General features: G+C 44.5%; 1 protein-coding gene across 4 annotated transcripts in view; it reads left to right on the top strand.

The window, feature by feature from the left end:
• ARID4A (AT-rich interaction domain 4A) overlaps positions 1-19,131 on the top strand; it is a 236,072-nt gene that overhangs the window by 158,106 nt on the left and 58,835 nt on the right. For all 4 annotated transcript variants that reach the window (XM_033952272.1, XM_033952273.1, XM_033952274.1 and 1 more), the window contains exon 15: positions 18,173-18,401. In XM_033952272.1, coding sequence (XP_033808163.1) covers positions 18,173-18,401 — 229 coding nt within the window. The remainder of the gene's footprint in view (positions 1-18,172; positions 18,402-19,131) is intronic.

The raw sequence follows: 19,131 nt of genomic DNA on the forward strand, positions 1-19,131 counted from the left end.
GTTTATTCAGCAGTGAACAGTAAGTGATGCCAGCTGAGGGGGAGGGGATGAGAATGTCTGTAAGCATGTTTTAAATCATTATGCAGTATTGCTGGCACAGAAGTTGTGGGCTGCCTTACCATGGGCTTCTGCCACTCCTCTGCTCCAGGTCTTGCACTTTCTGAGGTATGTTGCGTACACAGCCACTATTAAAAATAATAATTTATTTAATAAAAATATATTTTTAAAAATAATAATATTATGCGATTGTGTATATTCAATCTTCTTACCATCTCCTTCCATATTCACTTAATCCCAGTCATCACTGTTGCTTTAAAGTAGTTGCTTCCAGAATTGGCTCCCTTTGGATATCTGTCTAGAGCAGAACTTCCCAAATTGTGGGTTAGGACTACAAATGGGGTCATGTCTTTGGGGGTTACAACCTCGGTGGGCTCTCCATAGGTGCATCATTATTTAGTACCTCTAGGGCAGGGCTGCCCAAGAGCGGTCCTCGAGATCTACTGGCAGGCCAGGTTTTCAGATTATCCACAGTGAACATGCATGAGAGAGATTTGCATACTAAGAAGGCATTGCAGGCAAATCACTCTCAAGCATATTCATTGTGGATATCCTGAAAACCTGGCCTACCAGTAGATCTCGAGGACCAGACTTGGGTAGCCCTGCTCTAGGGGGTAACACAAATTTATTTGGTTACAATCATGGGGTTACAGCCACAAAAAGATAAGGAAACACTGGTCCAGAGACTTCCTTCAAGAAAATTAAGCAGCAACTAAAGACAAGACTATTTCATCAAGGCTGCTCTTATTGTAAATGTTATATGGTTTTGCACTAATATTTAACATTTTTAAAAGAATTGTGTTAAAACTTATGGCAAGTCTTTATAGACTGGCTCACCAGGATCACCCAAATTTTTAATCTTGGTTTATATTTAAGTCAACCTTTTTCCTCCTTTTGGAGGGAAAAAGCATCACCTTGGTTTTTATTCAGATTGGTTTATATTCAAGTATATATGGTAGGTGCTTTTAGAATATCTATTTTATTCTACATTTCAAACTATATAGGTAAAGTATACACACAAAATAGTCTGCATAAAATAAAAGGATTCTTTGAAAATTGTACATGACTGCATAAGAGATAAAACACAATAGTTCCTTAAATATATGGTCACATTTGCTCCAGAGTTTAAATTTGGCATTTTTATTTTGAAAGGTGTGATGAGAAAAATTCAATGAACACTGGTCAGAATTTAGGAAAAATGGCATAGAGACTATTTTAGTGGCCATATCAGATTTAGTGCTGAATTATATAGACAAAAAAATGGTGAATTAATTTTGTTGGATTTAGGGGACTGCCAGCTGCTGATAGATGTGTGGAAACTAGAATGAGTGGGATGGTCCTACAATGGATATCCTTTTTATTTTTTGATGGCTAGATATAAAAAATGGTGGAAGCTGATAGACACATATTAGTACAGAGTTCTCTTTCTTCAGTCATTGTTTAATAGCCATATGCACTCCTTGGGAGCATTTACTTAGAAAACTGGGCATAGAATGCTATTCTGTATCGCTTAATAGACCGGTATGGTTCCTTTACAGATGGATATTATACCTCACTGCTACCAGCAGGTGGAGACTGAGATCAAATTTGTATATCAGTACAGCTTCCCCTCTACTAATCCAGTCTTCCTCGGTTCCCAGTAGCAGGTGGTAAGGCTAATTTTGGCTCCCCTCTTAGCATTGTTGGAACTTTGATTTTGGACTCCTGGTTCCCATTTGTGCCAGATAGAGCTTGGATGGGTCCTGTTTGGGGATCCGTCCGACCTCGGGGGTATTAAACCCGGCGGGTCTCGTGCTGGGTCCCTCCCCCTACCTTCCCCCACCTCCCCATAGAGGTGCCTCAGCCAGCGGCCTGGCCCCCTGGTTGGCCAGCTCTCCAGCTTTGAGAGCCGTGGAGTCTGTTCTGTAAAAAAAAACAACCTCCTAAAAACCCCCCCAAATCCTGAGGTATGCCAGTCTAAAGGGCTAAATTCCCTTTAAAACTGCCTTTTTCCTGTGTTTTCTCAACTAACCTGCACTTTTTCTTGCAGCTAAGGCGGTTTTCAGCACAATGAGCACTTTTAAAGGGAATAAGTGCTCTAGACGTGAGGTACTCGCGGCCTTCCTGTGCAAGCGTTGTGCAGGCCGGAGCAGTGGGGAAGCCTCATCGGCAGCAGATGCCGGCGGCCAGGGCACCCCGCTGCATATACCTCATGAGTCAGATTTGGATCACAGGGAAGCCCAAGTTTCCCCCGATGCCCACGCGGAGTGGTCCCCAGCTGCCGATGGTCAGGGAGAAAAGGATTCCCTTGCTGCCGGAATGGCTGGGGATTCCCTTTTTGCATCATCCCCTGCTACCCGTCCTGCCCAATGACTCCTTGCTGGCACCAAGCTAAGAGAATTTTATCCAAAGTGGGCAGACATCACATCCGATCAGTGGGTTCTGGAAGTGATCCGGAATGGCTATGCTCAGGAGTTTGCCCGGTCCTTGCCAGACTGTTTTTCCCGCTTCTCCCTCGCAGGTGGCATGGAAGCAGCAGACCTTTCATCAGACCTTTCAAAGACTGTTGGATCTCCATGCGGTGGTTCCAGTTCCCCCACAGGAGTGGAGCACAGGTTGGTACTCGATTTACTTTGTGGTGCTAAAGAAACAAGGAACCTTTCGACCCATCCTGGATTTGAAAGGGGTCAACAGGGCTCTTCACGTGCCTTCTTTCCGCATGGAAAATCTGCGGTCTGTGATTCTGGTGGCTCAACCGGGGGAGTTTCTGACCTCTCTAGATCTGACCGAGGCCTACTTGCACATTCCTATTCGAACCTCCCATCATCGCTTCCTGCACTTTACGATCTTGGGGCAACATTATCAGTTCTGTGCTGTTCCCTTTGGTCTGGCCATGGCTCCGCAGATTTCACCAAAGTGATGGTGGTTGTTGTAGCGGCGTTGCAAAAAGAGGGCATTCTTCATCCCTACGTGGACGACTGGTTGATTCGAGCCAAGTCGTTCCAGGAGAGCACTCGAGTCACAGCTCGGGTGGTGGAGTTTCTGCAGTCGCTGGGAGCCAGTTGTCGCCATCTCAGCACCTGGAATATCTAGGGGTCCTGTTAGACACCTCCTTGGGGAAGGTCTTCCTTCCGGAGGCCCAGGTAAGCAAATTGCAATCTCAGATTCGCCTGCTTATGGCGTCCCGGTGTCCTCGGGTGCAGGATTTCCTCCAAGTCTTGGGGTCGATGGTAGCCTTCCTTGATGTAGTAAGGTGTCGCGGGCCCACATGCGTCCTCTTCAGTATGCTCTTCAGAGGTGGTCGCCTCAGAGGCACAGTCTTGATCACCCTGTTCCGCTTCCGGGCTTAGCTCAGGACAGTCTTCGTTGGTGGCTCCAGACCTCCCATCTTGTACAAGGGGCGAGTCTGTACCAGCTGCAGTGGGCGGTGCTGCTCACAGATGCCAGTCTTCTCGGTTGTGGAGCTCAGTGTCTAGGTCACTCAGCTCAGGGCACCTGGTCTACGGAGGAGGCTTCTTGGTCAATCAATGTCTTGGAGACCAGAGCCATCCGTCTGGCGTTGAAAGCCTTCCAGTCTTTTCTGATGGGCAAGTCAGTCAGGGTTCTGTCAGACAATGCCATGTCAGTGGACTATGTCAATCATCAGGGGGGCACCAGGAGCACTTTGGTGGCACAGGAGGCAACTCTGCTCATGGTCTGGGCGGAGTTGCACTTTCAAGAAATATCAGCATCCCACAAAGCCAGAGTGGAGCATGTTCAAGCAGACTTCCTAAGTCATCACGTGTTAGATCCTGGAGAGTGGTGTCTAAGTCTGGTGGCCTTTCAGTTGATAGTACAGTCTTGGGGTCAGCCCCTCATGGACCTGATGGCCACAAGTGTCAATGCCAAAACACCCCGCTTCTTCAGTCGTCGCAGAGATGGTCAGGCTGAGAGCCTGGATGCTCTGGTTCAACCATGGCCAAAGGAGGAGCTGTTGTATATGTTCCCTCTGTGGCCATTAGTGGGCAGAGTTCTTCTCCACATAATTCGCCATCCGGGCCTCGTGGTTCTGGTGGCCCAGGATTCACCTCGACAACCGTGGTACATGGATCTGGTGAGGCAACTGGTGGCAGATCCTCTTCCTCTGCCTCTCTTGGACAACCTTCTAACTCAGGGTCCCAATCCAATGTTCGATCCAGGTCCATTTTGTCTTACGGCTTGGCTCTTGAAAGGGGTCACCTAGGTAAGGAGGGGTATTCAGATAAAGTGATCTCAACTCTCTTGGGGTCCCGGAGGCTTTCCACCTCTCGGGCTTATGTGAGGATCTGGCATCTATTTGAGGAGTGGTGTGATGCACATGGAGTGATCTCTTTTCACGTTTCCCTGCCTAACGTCTTAGAGTTCTTGCAGGATGGCCTGGATAGGGGACTGACTTGGTCTTCTCTCCAGGTTCAGCTTGCAGCCTTGTCAGCCTTTCGGGGGTTAGTGAAAGGTCAGCGTTTGGCTGCCATTCCTTATGTGATTCGCTTCTTATGGGCAGCCAAGTTGCTCAGGCCTCCTGTGAGGCCCTCTGTTCCTTCTTGGGATCTCAATCTGGTTCTGTCAGTTCTAGTGCGCCTGCCTTTTGAACCATTGGACGACTGCTCTTTGAAGGACCTTACTCTTAAGGCGGACTTCTTGGTGGCCATTACTTCAGCTAGATGTGTTTCTGAGCTGCAGGCTTTCTCTTGTAGGGCTCCCTTCTTGGAGTTTTCTAGGGAGCAGGTTGTCTTGAGGCCTGTTCCTTCTTTTCTGCCAAAAGTTGTTTCTCCTTTTCATGTCAATCAATCTGTAGTCCTCCCGGTGTTGGATAGTTGGGAGGGCTCTTCTGAGCAAAGACAGCTGCGCAAGTTGGATGTCAGGCGGGTCCTTCGCTCTTATGTGCAGAGGACCCAGGAGATCCGGAAATCAGATCAACTCTTTGTCTTTCTAGCTGGTCCTCATAAGGGGGATGGCACTTCTAAGGCTACTATTGCACGCTGGATCAAGGAGACTATTGCTTCCGCTTATTTTCTGAAGAAGAAGCTTGTTCCAGAATTTCTCAAGGCTCATTCCACTAGGGGTCAGGCAGCTTCTTGGGCTGAATCTTCTCTAGTGCCTCCAGTGGATATTTGCAAGGCTGCAGTCTGGTCTTCTCTGCATTTCTTTGTCAGACACTATCGTGTAGATGTTCAAGCGCATCGGGACACGATATTCGGTGAACGTGTTCTGGTGTCAGCCCTTCGGGGGTCCCACCCTTAATGGGTACTGCTTTGGTATGTCCCATCCGTAAAGGAACTATGCCAGTCTATCAAACAATACAGAAGGAGAAATTAGGTTCTTACCTGCTAATTTTCTTTCTGTTAGCTTGTAGTCCGATATAGTTCCCTATCCTATCTGTCTTTGTGTGCAGATTTTGCATTTTTCTGTGGGTTCTAGTATTTTTCTAGGGCCGGGAAGAATTAAGTACAGCGGTGATGGCTCAGCTAGTTTAGCTGGTGAGCTGTGGGGATGTTTTATTTTCCAGGATACAGTTCTACACATGTTCCAACAGTTGTTTAACGATGTTTGTTGTTTTTACACTCCTGTTTGGAGTGTCTTTTACTGTTTTCAGTTAAGAATTTTCCTAGGTTCTGCTTGGCTATTTGGCAGACTGGATTAGTAGAGGGGAAGCTGTACTGATATACAAGTTTGATCTCAGTCTCCACCTCCTAGTAGCAGTGAGGTATAATACCCATCCGTAAAGGAAATATACCGGTCTATAAGCTAACAGAAAGAAAATTAGCAGGTAAGAACCTAATTTCTCCTTATGCATGCGATATACACCTGCAAATATAGTAAATAAAGGGATAGATGAGATACTTCAAAAGTGAGCGGACCTGAAAACATTATGAAATTGTTGGAAGAGAATAGACTTGAATAAAAGCAAAATAGAATTGTTATGAGCCAAATATGATTTTTGTCAGTTTTGTTATACCACACTTCATGGCTACATCAGTGTTGTACAGTTGTCAAAACTTAAATAGAATCAGAACAGAAAAGAAAGCAAAAAGAGGCTGAGCCATGTTCAAGTTTGCCATACAACAATTCAAATCTGATATCAAATAGAAGTACATAGGTCTTGAAGTTAGCTTTAAATCTTTGGTGGAAGCTTCAAAATGGAGATATCAGGCCAATATTTAAAATAATAATAATAACTTTATTTTTGTATACCGCCATACCCAGAAGAGTTCTAGGCGGTTCACATGGGTTAGAACAAATTACAGGAGGTTACATGCCAAATTGATCATAGAGTTGCGAACAGCAAGGAGAAAGAAGTTACAAATGGGTACATATCAAATTGATCATAGAGTTGCGAATAGCAAGGAGAAAGTAGTTACAAGTGGTTACATTCCAAATTGATCATAGAATTACGAACTACAAGGAGGAAGAAGGGGGGAGAGGAGGGAGACGGGGGGGAGAAGTTTCAGTAGGAGGGAGGAGGAGGATTGAAGGAAGGGGCATTAGGGACTTTAAGGGTCTTGCTCTCGGAATAGGTGGGTTTTAAGTGTTTTTCTGAAGTCGAGGTAGTTGTGGGCTTTGAGGACCATTTGGGCCAGCCAAGGGTTTAGTTTGGCAGCTTGGAAGGCATAGGTTTTGTCAAGGAATTTTTTTGAGTGGCATAGTTTTAGGGAGGGGTAGGCGAAGAGTTGGATTTTGCGGGAGGTCTTATAGTTGTGGTTTAGGGTAAAGTGAGGGGTGATGTAGCTTGGGGATAAACCAAATATTGTTTTGTAGCAAAAGCAGGCGAATTTGAATATGATTCTGGATTCTAGTGGGAGCCAGTGGAGTTTGTGGTAGAAGGACTGATTTGTGCACAATCTAATTGGGACTGTGACAATGGGAAAATTATAGGTATTTTGTTTGAATTGTGACCATTAAAGCACAAAAGGGCACATAAGGAATGAGGACACTGGATAAACTAGAGGCCCACTGAAACTGTTTTTCCAGTTTCGGCACAAACCAGAAACTGAAATTTGGTTGTGTGAATTTGAACCAATGAGGTCCTCTGGGAATTGTCAAAGCTTGCAGTCAGCTAAACCCACAGGAGATTCCCGGAACTGCAAGCACAAGTTGACACCTGGGAGAACCATTTTCACCAAGTCTGGCATGTTTAGATTCCCAGCTCAATGCAGATGTAGTTTAAATATTCTCTGAGATGGAACTTTGTGAGAACATGTGAAAAAAATTCTGGATTACCAGCTTTTTATGCTTACCCAAACTGTGCACAAGTAACAAGAGAAAGTAGTATGGAGACATTTCCCATTTTGTATTTAATTATAAAACTGATCAAGGATAATCATGATATAATGTAGATTCTTACTAAAATAGGGTAAAGGAGTCCAGACACTGGTCTACACTGCAGACATTATACCAGTCTGTACATTCCAGAAAAAAAAAAAAAAAGAACATCACTGAATGCTTTAGAAGATTACAGTCAAGAGCAATGCATTTCTCAAATTATTTTCTAATATATAAATTTCATTTCATTGTACAGTGAACCCTTGATTTTCTGGAGCTTGTTTATCTGGACTTCGGATTTAACGGACGACATATTCAGCATTAGGCACTTCTGTGAATTGACATTCGGGCAAGCGCACTGTCTCTAAAACAGCCGTTTCCGGCAGCAAATTAAGCCATTTCAGTAACATTCGGATTTTCCGGACACTCACATTTAACGGACACCCCCCCCCCCCAAGCAGTCTGTTAAATCGATGGTTTACTGTAATATCATTTAGCCCAGGACAAGCAGACAACATATTCTTATGTATGGGTGATGTCATCCACGGAGCCCGGTATGGACAGTCCACAAGTGCAGTGTCACTTTAAAACTTAAGACCGCCTGCACCACACATGCGTGAGTACCTTCCCACCCACTGCCAGCTCACGGGACCATCAGTTTTCCACAGAACTGAGAAGCTGTTTTTTTCAGTTTCACTCAGTGTGCATACTATATACTCCTATTTTAGGCATAGTTTTTGTATGCTCTCTATTAGTACTTGTATGTTCTCTATTAGCACTGTTGTTCCTTTTCCTTTAACCCAGTACAATATTTTTCATTTTTTATTGAATTTTTATTATGGGTCCTCTTAAGCCTGTCGTCAGGCTGGGATCGTCGAGACTTTATCAGTTTATAATCTACTTGACTGTCTCAAACTATTCTGTCTTTTGACCTCACATTGGTGGTTTTTACTACAATGTCCAAGGCTTCTAGTGGATTTAAGCAAAGTTCTTGGGGTCACAGGACTGTTTCTCGTATTGAGTTACATAGCTGTTGCGTTCAATGCCTAGATCCTGATCACCATAATTTTTCTAGCCTGCTTTGCAAATTATATGCATGCTATTTTGTTCAGAAAATTGCCGATAAAGGATAGGGGGGGAGGAACTGTGCCTGGTGCTTGCTCAGAAGAGCAGTCCCTAGCACAGCTCCTCCTGCCTGCCTGCAAAAAAAAAAAAGCAGCCCCTATCCTCCCTGCCTGAACCGGCAAGCAGGGAGAGCAGGAGCTGCTTTTTTTAATGAGCAAAGCTGTTGTGCTTGCAGAACACCCACACACGAGCTGCACCTATTTTTTTTTTTTTTTAAAAAGAAAAAGCCCTCCCACCCATAAGCCTGACAGGGTATTTTTTATTTTTAAATTGGCAGGAAGGATGCCCGCTCCTTCCTGCCTTAGGGTTGGGGTTCCCCCCCATACCTAGCCCCCCCCCCATTACCCTTTACTACATCAAGCCTGGTGGTCTAGAGCAGTTTTTCTCAACTTTTTCAAGCCAAGTAACTCCTAAGCATAACAAATACCAACCGAGCACCCCTGCTCAAGCTCTAATATTTCTTTCTTTCTGGCTCCTGCAAGCTTCCTCTCCGGACCCCATTCCTTCCCCAACCAACATATCTCACTCTCTCTCTCCATCTGTCTTAAGACATCCAGGCATCTCTCCTACCCCCTCTATTGCTATAGCCAACATTTCTCCCTCTCTCATCCCCCGGATCATTTGCAGCATTTTTCACCACTACCCACCAGCCCCATGCCCATTTCTCCTTCTATCACCCCTCTCCAGCACAATGCCATATTTCTCCCTCCATCACTATGTCCAACATTCCTCCCCCTTGCATCCCCTTCAATCTGCCCTCTTCACCACCTAATCCAACATTTCTCCCTCTCATCCTTCTATTCCCCATGCATGTCTATCTCACTTCTCCCTCTCTCTCTTTCTCTCTATGCCAAATTTTCTTTTCTTCCTTTCCCCATGATCACCATCTCTCACTCACACACTTATGCCCATTAATTCTCCCTTTCTATTCCCTCCCTTCTGTGTCCAATGTTCATGCCCCTTCTCTTCCTTCTGTGTCAAGTTTGTGCCCCCGCTCCCTCCCTGGATTCCAGCTTTGTCCCAAAATTAAGTTGCACATTGGGGATCCCTGCCTGCCCCACCGCCTGTCAGCACTAACCTCCCCTCCCCCGAAGCTGACCCATCCACAGAAGCCACAGGCACCACTAGGGATTCCTGCCTGCTCTCTGCTGAAGCCACTTCTGGGGATTCCTCCCTCCCTGCCAGCCTGCTGTACCACCCCCACCTCCGAAGTTGATATTTTACTTTGTTGGAGCCGGACTCGCTCCATCCTCCCCCTGCAGCAACTCAATGCAGGGACAGTGCATGCAGTACTTCACACACTGCACGTGGCTGGCCCACAAGCCTTCCCTCTGACGTCAATTCTGACATTGTAGAAAAGGTTCCAGGTCTGCTACACAGCATGTGAGTCGCTGCCAGCATCCCTACAGAGTGCTGCTAGGGGAGGAGGGAGCCAGTCCGGTTCCAATGAAGTTACAGGGTTGGCTTCAGGGGTGGGGGGGGGGGTGCAGCGGGCCAGCAGACAGGCAGGGAGGGATCTCTGGCAGCGAGCAGGCAGGGAGGGATCCCCGACGGCAGCCAGGCCACATACCCCCAACAAATGGCCTGTGTACCCCCAAGGGTACGCGTACCACATGTTGAGAAACACTGGTCTAGTGGGTTGACAACCCCCCCCAAAAAAATGCCTTTTTAGAAGACCAGCTGGAGGGATGCTTGCTCCCTGCCTCTTTAAAATGGTGGGCCTTCCCCTTTCTAGTGCATCCTAGGATGTACTGGTAGGGGTCTAAGGCCCTGATTAGCCCTGGTGCCTAAGACCCCCTCCCCCTAGTGGCCTTGGGAAAGGGCCTTAGGTGCCTGGGCCAAACAGGGCCTTAGACCCTTCACAGTGCATCCCACTAGAACACCAGGCCTTTTTTTTTTTTGGGGGGGGGAGCTCCATTTACAAGGAATTGGGACCATTCATTTTGATGGGTCTGAACTACCATGTTCCTGTCAGTGCCTGAGCTAATCAGCACTCAAGCACTGACAGAAAAGTAAGGCTATGACAGCTCAGACCCTTCTGGTAAATAACATCCCCGATTCCATGTAAATAGAGGGGCGTGCCTTTTGAAGAATCACCCGAAGAGTTAATTTTAATATTAATGACCTCGTTATACTACAGTTTTAGTATTAATGACTTTGTTGTACTACAGCATTTGCAATATAATCAAAGGCTGCTAGAAAGCACGGAAAAGGCCACAGTGAGCATTTTGATAATCGAGCAGTAAAATATGTGCATTTAACGATAGTTTAGCGCCATCAAATGCTCGGTGAATTTAGAGAATCTGGCCCTCAGTGTCTCGAATGTCTGGAAATCCTGTTCATTGGCTTCCAGAAGTGTGGCGGCTTCTTGTGCAGAGTCCAGGACAGTGCCACCTGATGAAATTTGCAGAGCAGCCACATGATCCACTCTTCATACCTTTACGAAGTTTTACAGAGTGGACGTATCAACACAAGCGGACATGTCATTTGGGTCCTCTGTGTTCGTTGCAGGCTTAGCTCTCCTGCCCTAGACACGAGGGACTGCTCTGGTGCATCCCATTCGTAAGGAATTGTATGCTGTTTGTACAGGAAGGAAAGATTAGGTTCTTACCTCGATAATCCTCTTTCCTGTAGAACAGCATACGATTCCTTACTCCCCACCCTATCAGAGATGGATACAGCCTGTGTTGAATAATAGTCTGGATTGAATTTTCAGTAGTAGGATTCCAGAACCTTGACCATTCTCTGTTGTAAGTGTTTCCATTAATTTGCTTACCACAGAAGTCAGACATACCGGCCTGTAATTCCCTACTTCTTCCTTAATTCCACTTTTGTGGAGAGGGACCACATCCGCCCTTCTCCAAGTCCTCCATTCTCGACTCGTTGAAAAAGTCAGTCAGCGGAGCTACCAGACCTTCAGCACCCTTGGATTTACACCATCTGGCCCTATCGCTTTGTCTACCTTTATTTTAGCTAGGTCTTCATGAACACAACCCTCTGAAAATCGATCAGACTGCTGCGGTGAGAGTCCTCCATAGCCCAAGTACATTAGATAGATTGTGAGCCCACCAGGACAGATAGGGAAAATGCTTGAGTACCTGATTGTAAAAACCGCTTAGATAACCTTGATAGGCGGTATATAAAATCCTAATAAAATCCTAATAAACTTGAACACCATGGTGAGATCAAAATTGCTGTCTGAGGCCTTCAGAAAGAAGATTGTAGCAGCTTATAAGTCTGGTAAGAGATTTTAAAAAGATCTCGAAACAATTTGACTATAACCATTCCACTGTCCAGAAAATAGTGTACAAGTAGAGGACTTTCCAGACAACTGCCAAAATGCTCAGATCTGGCTGTCCAATCAAGTTGACCCCCAGAGCAGACCACAAGATGCTAAAAGAAGGCTCCAAAACCCCTAAAATGTCATCATGGGACCTACAGCATGCCTCTTGCTACTGTTGATGTGAAAGTGCATGCCTCTACAATCAGAAAGAGACTACACAAATTTAACTTGCTAGGGAGGTGTGCAAGGCGGAAACCCTTGGTCTCTATGAGAAACATCAAGGCCAGACTGAAGTTTGCCAGAGAGAACTTAGACAACACCAGGACTTCTGGAATAGTGTTCTATGGATAAATGAGTCTAAAATTGAATTATTTGGACACAAGAAAAGAGAACATGTTTGGCGTACACCAAATTCAGCATTCCAGAAAAAGAAACTCATACCAACTGTGAAGCATGGAAGTGGAAGTGTCATATTTTGTGGATGCTTTGCTGCTACAGGACCTGGCCAGCTCACTATCATAGAATCCACCATGAATTCTACCATGTATCAGAGGGTGCTTGAGGAACATAACATGCGAGACCATCTGTAAGAAAATTAAAGCTAAAGCGGAACTAGACCCTGCAACACGACAATGACCCAAAACATACCAGTAAATCCACCAAGGACAGGCTGAAAACTAATAAATGGAGAGTCCTGGAGTGGCCGAGTCAAAGCCCTGATCTTAATCCCATTGAGATGCTGTGGGGTGATTTGAAACGGGCTGTACATGCAAGAAATCCATCAAACATCTCACAGCTGAAAGAATTCTGCATTGAGAAGTGGACCAATCTTTCCTCAGACTAATTTCAGAGGCTGATAGATGGCTATAAGAAGCAACTCACTGCAGTTATTTCAGCTAAAGGGGGTAACACTAGCTATTAGGGTGTAGAGTGTCCTAATTTATTCCTCAGAATACACATTTTTGTGGATCTCTTTTGTTTCATGAGTAAATCAAGGAAAAATGTTGTTGTTTACCTGCAAATATATCATTTTCTTTTCCAGAGATAAATAAAAAAAAGATTTGACATCAATATGTGTACATATCTTAAGAAAGAACTGAATATTTCAAGGGGTGTCCAAATTTTTTCACATGTCTGTATATTGAGGGATCATTTACCTTCTGTTTCAACATCTGTATGCACATCTTCAGAGGGGGAGATGCTTATCCTCTTCCCTCTGATATCTCCTGAGGGAGAGACTTGCTTCCTTCATTTCCCATTTATTACACCTTACCATGCTTCCATTTGGTGCTCTGAGCTCTATATTATCCAACATCTCTGGTATTGATGAAAATATATTTGAGCTGTCGATTGATAGTGAATTTTTAGCTATCAACGCTGATCTTTTGTGAAAACGACAAACTCAGGAAGACTTAACAATTTTAGTGCTCAGGCCTAGAGTTACTTTCATGAAAGTTATTTGGCATATAGGAAGATAATAGGCCTAGGTAGTCAACAACATTGCTTTGGATTTGGCAGTCAGGTTTTCAATGGACAATTGAAGAGCACTTTTTGTAAAACTCATTCAGTCCATTAGTATCAGTTTTGAGAAAAAAATAGGTAGCAGTTTTTTGAACTAGTGAGTTTTGCATAGAATATTCAACTCAAAGTCATTAAAATACCATGGACAGATTTGAATGATTTGATTTGATGAAAGAAATTAATCTCATAAAACCTGAGAAAAAAATGGACTGAATGAGTTTTAGAAACTTGTTCTTTGATTTTCATGCCTTAGCAAATGTAGTATTAGTATGGGAGCTCAGTACTAGCTACAAAATGTGAACAGGTAGCTGACTTCAAAATACCATCTGCTAGACTTTGAATTTGCAGAATCAAAATAACAACCTTTTTTTGTCATCTGTGGCAATTACAAAATCTCTCTACCTATATTGAAAAGCCAAGCCAGGCCACAGTGGTCCATTTGTATAACATCATAGCTGGATGATTGTAATGCCCTATATATTGGTAAAACCAAACAGTGCATAACTTCCAACTAGTTCAGAATGCTGCAGTACGACTACTGTGTTTCCCTGAAAATAAGACCTACCCCGAAAATAAGCCCTAGCTTGATTTTAGGGGTAGGTCTTAATATAAGCCCTAACCCCGAAAATAAGCCCTAGTCGCCAGCAGCAGCAGCACTCCCCCTACGTCCCTTCCATGTCTCCCATCCATCTGAACCCCAACTGTGAGACCGAAATACAGTACCTTATAACAAACCGCACCGTCGGCAGCACAGGCCCCATCACGACTTTCTCACGCCTGGGCATTTCTAACAGAATTGCTCTATGTTAGTTGTTACTCCTGTTAGGAGTGTTGTTCCTGTTATAATTAGTACTTGTTAGTTTTGCTTGGCTATTTGGCAGACTGGTTGTATTAGGGGGAAGCACAGCTACTTGTACTACAGCCAAAAGTTTGTCTCGGTCTCCACCTGCTGGTCATGGTGAGCTATTACCCATCAGTGAACTGTGCCGATCTGGAGAGTCTAAAAGAAAGACAATTAACAAGTAAGACTAAGAACCTAATTTCTCCTTCATTTCCTTTTTTTTTTTTTCCTTTTCTTTTGAACACAATACAAAGACATCTGCTATATACATTTCCTAAAGCTAACATATTTCAGTTAATAAATTCCTTTTTTTACCATTGTTGTCTGGAGATTTATTTTTTTTCATCAAGTTGGTCCCAGTTTCTCTTTTTTCTGTTTTCCTGTCCTCTGCAAATTCTTCTGTTGCTCTCTATTGGTTCTTTCTACCATGGTCCAGAATTTCTCCCTCTCTTCCTTTTCTCCCATTGTACAGCATCTTCACTCCTTTCTATTCTGTTTCCCCTCCTCACTCCTGCACAGCATTTCTTCTTCTCTTCTCCACTCCCATGTGCAACATGTCTCCCTCTCTCTCTCTCACTGTCCACCATCTCTTTATCTCTCATTCCCTTCCTTGCTGTAAAAGGAGTGGGGAAAGAGAGAGAGAGAGGAATCCAGGGTGCATCTCTCCCACCCCCTCTACTGCCACATCCAACATTTCTTCCACTTTCAACCCCCACTATGTCCAATATTCCTCCCTCTTTGCATCCCTTTCAATATTTCACTGTTCCCTCTCCACCACCATATCCAACATTTCTCCCTCTCTTCTTTTTCTTCCCCATGCATTTGTACCTCACTCTTCTCCCTCCCTATGCCCAAAAATTCTCCTCTTTCTTCTATTCCCTGTGTGCACCATCTCTTTCACTCTGTCACATACTCATGCCCTACAATTCTCCCTTTCTATTTCCACTCCTACCTCAGCATCTTTTCCTCCTTCCCTCCATCCAATGTCCCAAGTTTGTGCCCCTTTCTTATTTCCCTTTTCTGTCTGAAGTTCACGCCCTCTCCCTTCCTTCTGTGCCCCAAGTTTGTGCCCCCCCGCCTTTCAGCCTTTGCTCCAAGTTCGTGCCCCTCTCATGGCCCAACGCATGCCCCCTCTAGCTTCCTTCCTTAGTCCAACGCGTGTGTGCGTTCTGTGGCCAACTGTTTCGGTGCTCACTCCCGCAAGACTGTACTGGAGTCATCCAGGTCAGCTGCCTCCTTCTTGCCTTCCAGCTGCACTTCTTCGCAGGGCTGTGGGCCCTGCACGCTGCACGTGGCTGACCCGGAAGCCTTCTCTCTGATGTTGGAGGGAAGGCTTCTGGGTCAACTACAGATAGCGTGCTTGGAGCGCTGCACACTGCTTAGTAAAGGGGTTTATCTGGCTGGAGGGTGGGAAAAGGAAGTGCATAGGTATTGGAGCCCCTCAAAGTGCCTCCAACCCCGCTGGCTCCCACTTTCTCCGAGATTCTCAGAGGAGGCAGGAGCCGTCAGGCCTTGAGCATGCACAGATGCTCAAGGCCCCACATTGGCCCAGGACAGAGCATTGATATTGGTGGAGAGAGGTCTTAGCTGAACAGCTACTGGAGGTCTTTATTCAGCGCCGGAGATGGTAAGGAGAAAGCTGTGGTAGCAGCAGGGTAGAGTCGAGGATAGTGCATCAGCGCCGGTCATTGGGGGGCGTACAGAAAAGTAGCATCAGTCATGGGGGGAAGAGGAGATTGCAGGAGTGCGGCTCCAGGCACTGGGAGCGTGAAGGAGAGTAGTGCCAGTCATTGTAAATGGAGTACAAAAGCGTATGCTTTCTGGTGGACTCGAATATAAACAGGGACCCCCCTTTTTGGACCATTTTTTTGGGCCCCAAAATCTCTGTTTATATTCAAGTATATATGGTATTTGATTGCTCTAAAGCAGGAGTAGACAACCACAGTCCTCAAGGGTCACAACCCAGTCACATTTTCAAGATTTCCACAATGAATATGCAAGGAAATTGATTTCTATGTACTGTTTCCATAGCATGCAAATAGATACACTTATTCATTGTGGAAATATTGAAAACCCAACTGGGTTGTGGCCTTTGAGGACTGTGGTTGCCCACCCCTGTAGTAAAGTATCTCAATAAATAGAAAGGAGCTGCCAATAAAACAGCCATAAAATCTTATTCCTTAGATTCTGGGCATATCCTGGCTTTATCCTCCAGTGAGTTTGACATAGGGACAAAGTTTGTTTCTGTCCCCGCTCCATCCCCATGGACTCTGTTCTCATTTGCACAAGCCTCAAACACTCATGATTTTATATTTAAATATTTTTATTAAAGTATAAAAAATGACAATATTTTGTACAACTGTTTATAAATCACAAAAAGAGCCTTCCAGATTCAGTTGCTTATGTTTTTACATCATCTGGGAAGGTAATTGGATTGTCTTTCAGATGTGTGTAGAAGAGAACCTAAACTGTAGATTGTTTGTCAAATTTCGGAAATGATCCACAATGCCAGCAATGATGGATGAATCTTTTCAAGTAACAGTAAGATGCTTGAGCATCAGATTATTAGTAGTGCTCTGTATATTCCTCCCCGAAGCATACCCCCTCTCATTGCTCTCTCAATTGATATCTCTGTGTTCTTAAGTTCTCCGAGGGCCTTTTTTTGACAGAAAGGCCCAGATTCTCTTAAACAGCGCTTTTGTCAGCGGCTGCTTTAAAAGCAGACACCGATTGTGTGTCAGTCACGCGATGGCACTGTTTGGAGAATTGTGCCTCCGGCAAAAGTAGGCACCAGAAATGTAGGCCAGGATTTTCAAGACATACATTTCCTGCACCTACAGGGGTGTTAGATGCCGTAAAGCACCTCTGGAAGCAAAATTCCAGTGCTATTTCTTTAGGCTCCGGTAGGCGCCTTGAATTTTCTTTTTAAGTTCACTTTTAAATAGCATTTTGGACTTAGGTACCAGTAGAGCGCCTACTGACAACTAAATTAAGATGTCGTTTATAGAATATAGGCCAAAATCCCTTAATTGATGGTAATGGAAATAATCTGATGCTCAAGTATCTTAACTGTTACTGTAACAGATTCGTTGCTGGCATTGAGGATCATTTCCAACATTACTTATGTAGGAAGGGCCACGATTCACTAACAAAAAGCAGGCACATCGACTGGGCTGGCCAAACAAAAAACAAGCGACTGCTCAGGACCAGTCACTTGTGTAAAAACCCTGCTATCTGCTCCGAATCTCTCCTGCCTGTCGCCCCCGACTCGCCACCCTGCTCTCGCCCTGACTCTCCTGCCCTTTCCCGCACTGCGAGCCCATGGTTTTAACCCGTAAGTTTAAAGTGGGCTAAAACCACGGGCTGTGCTGGGCACGGAGAGCCAGCACATGCGCAGACCATCTACAGATGGTCTGCGCATGCGTTGGGATTGCTAGAGAGCGATCCTGGCAGTCAGTTGGGGTGTGATTCCGATCACCCTCATTTGCATGAAGGCAATTCGTGAATCAGCCCCCTGGACATGGATCGGATCCCTCACGGATCAGATCAGATCCGTGCCATTAGTGAATCTAGCCCAAAGTCAATTGAGATAAACAGATAGGTGGTTAAATGAATGTGTGAATCATCTTTTTTTTTTAAAAAAAAACAACTTTATTTAAGTCAACTTGTAACAAGGCAGAAGCAACAAACAACAACCACTGCAAATACACAGCAACCAATACATAAACTAGATATATCAAAATACCAGTAAAATAGAGGCATCACTAGACAAAAAGATACTGAGCTGCTGAAGAATTTGTTCATTCCTCTTTATTAGCAGACAATTATTTCTTGGTTGAGGAGCTATGACCACTTAAGGAAAGAATGAAAGCTAGGACTGCCTGTTGAAAGTATAATAATTAGTTGTCCTTTAAAGAAAGTTCAAATGGGTTGTCTAGGGTAGTACACAGGACTGGAGTTTGTAACATACAGATTGCCTTTGTGGGAAAACTGCTTGTAAGCATCATTAGCCTATTGCATTTCATTCAAAAATATGAGTGTGGTGTTTTCTTAATCTTTTTTTTTTTTTTTTTTTTTAATTTGTACAGATATCTTTATGGGTTTGAGGAATACTGTCGATCTGCAAGTATTCTGTTTAGGACAATCCACCATAATGATCCTAAGCCTGTAAAGGAGATTCAAACACCAAAGAAACCAATAGAGGATATTGTTCCATCAGCAGAAGAGACATCTCCAGCAGAAGTAAAGAAGGAAGTAGAAGAGAATATGGATTCAGATAGTGAAAGTGAAAAAGAAATTGAAATTCGATCTCCACGAGTAAGTTGCTTTCTTAATGAGTGTAATCAGAATGTAATAATCCATTACTACCAATGCTAAGATAACTCAACTAGCTTGCATTGATAATTTTTCCCCTTATTACTTATGAGTTTTAAGGCGAAGTCAATCATTGCATGTTATCTAGACATCTTGATTGACTACTTTTTGTTAATGATTTACTGCTGTTCTGACTGAATTCCCAGTGACTTAATAGGATTAATTGGACGACTCAGAGGCCTTTTGTTCCCTCTGTGATAAAATGTTTCCTTACCAGCCAGACCAGTCCAGATCTAGTGGGTTATATTGGATAGGATGTGGGCCTAATCACTTGTGTGCTCTGCCCTATATAGGCTATGGCTTAGCAGTATTGCTCTGTCTCCAGCAGGTGGAAGGCGGACATACCATGCACTAGGTCTGCATTGGTTTGCTCCTGGGTCAGTTATATTGTTTATTTTTCTTTACTTATTTAATGGGATTTAGTTAGAGGACTGGTTAACTAGTTGAGCTAGGAGGGCAGGGATGGAGTTCAGGATCTACTTTCAGGGCCATTACTGAGAAGGATGCCCAGAAGAATCAGGGTCATTTCCCCTTTCCCTCTGGACTTGCAGGCTCAGGGTGGTTCTATTCTCCTTTCCAGCCCCGCCCTCATTTCACTTATTCCTCCAAATGTTTGATGAATAAAAGAAAAATAATATAGATTCTTTAGTGTCCCTCCAGACCGGCACAGAAG

This window comes from Geotrypetes seraphini, chromosome 7 (genome assembly GCF_902459505.1).
Source record: "Geotrypetes seraphini chromosome 7, aGeoSer1.1, whole genome shotgun sequence".
NCBI lineage: Eukaryota > Metazoa > Chordata > Amphibia > Gymnophiona > Dermophiidae > Geotrypetes > Geotrypetes seraphini.